The sequence below is a fragment of the Brassica oleracea genome, unplaced genomic scaffold, assembly GCF_000695525.1.
Source record: "Brassica oleracea var. oleracea cultivar TO1000 unplaced genomic scaffold, BOL UnpScaffold09513, whole genome shotgun sequence".
NCBI classification, from domain to species: domain Eukaryota; kingdom Viridiplantae; phylum Streptophyta; class Magnoliopsida; order Brassicales; family Brassicaceae; genus Brassica; species Brassica oleracea.
In genome coordinates this window covers 1-589 of record NW_013626034.1, presented here as the reverse complement: position 1 = coordinate 589, position 589 = coordinate 1, and the positions used below count along the sequence as shown (strand labels likewise).

At 36.5% G+C, this 589-nt stretch overlaps 1 protein-coding gene across 1 annotated transcript; it reads left to right on the top strand.

Moving 5' to 3' along the window:
* Positions 1-44: 44 nt before the first annotated feature.
* Positions 45-536, top strand: LOC106322195 (protein PHR1-LIKE 1-like; the record flags this gene model as incomplete). The annotated part of the gene is made up of 2 exons (XM_013760329.1): positions 45-309; positions 412-536. Coding segments are annotated over 2 exons (390 nt in total), but the record flags the coding sequence as incomplete, so codon positions are not given.
* Positions 537-589: the final 53 nt, after the last annotated feature.

Below are 589 nucleotides of genomic sequence, written 5' to 3'. Positions count from 1 at the left end.
TTCTGTGTTTGATTGATCTTTAACCTCTGAGATCATTGTGACAGACACACGAAGAAGAAAACATGTGTGTGACTCAGACCTGTAATAATAATAACGCTAACCAACGAGAGGCAATTATGTCATTTAACCGTCCTCCACCTCCTCCTCTTTCAGCTCCTCTGTCTCTTCAAAAGTCAGAAATATTGACTGACTATAGCAGCAGAATTGAGCAGAGTCATCCAATTCAGAAGAAAGAGCTGAGAAGGAAATGGTCTGAGAATCTTCACCGGAGGATCGTTGATGCTCTTCAGAAGATTGGAGGGTCACAAGGTTAGTCCTTACTCAAACAACGAACCAACTTTATTTCTCAATTCTCCATTGATTGGTTATACTGAGATTAATGTTGTTTCTGTTTGTTGTTGGTGAAACCAGTGGCAACACCAAAGCAAATTAGAGATATCATGAAAGTTGATGGTTTAACCAATGATGAAGTCAAGAGTCATTTACAAGTAAAAGTCCTTATCTTTTTTTTTTTGTACAAACTTGAAAAACTTTGATGTGTTAATGAATGATTTGATAGTGTGTGAAATGAAAATTAATTGCAGAAATA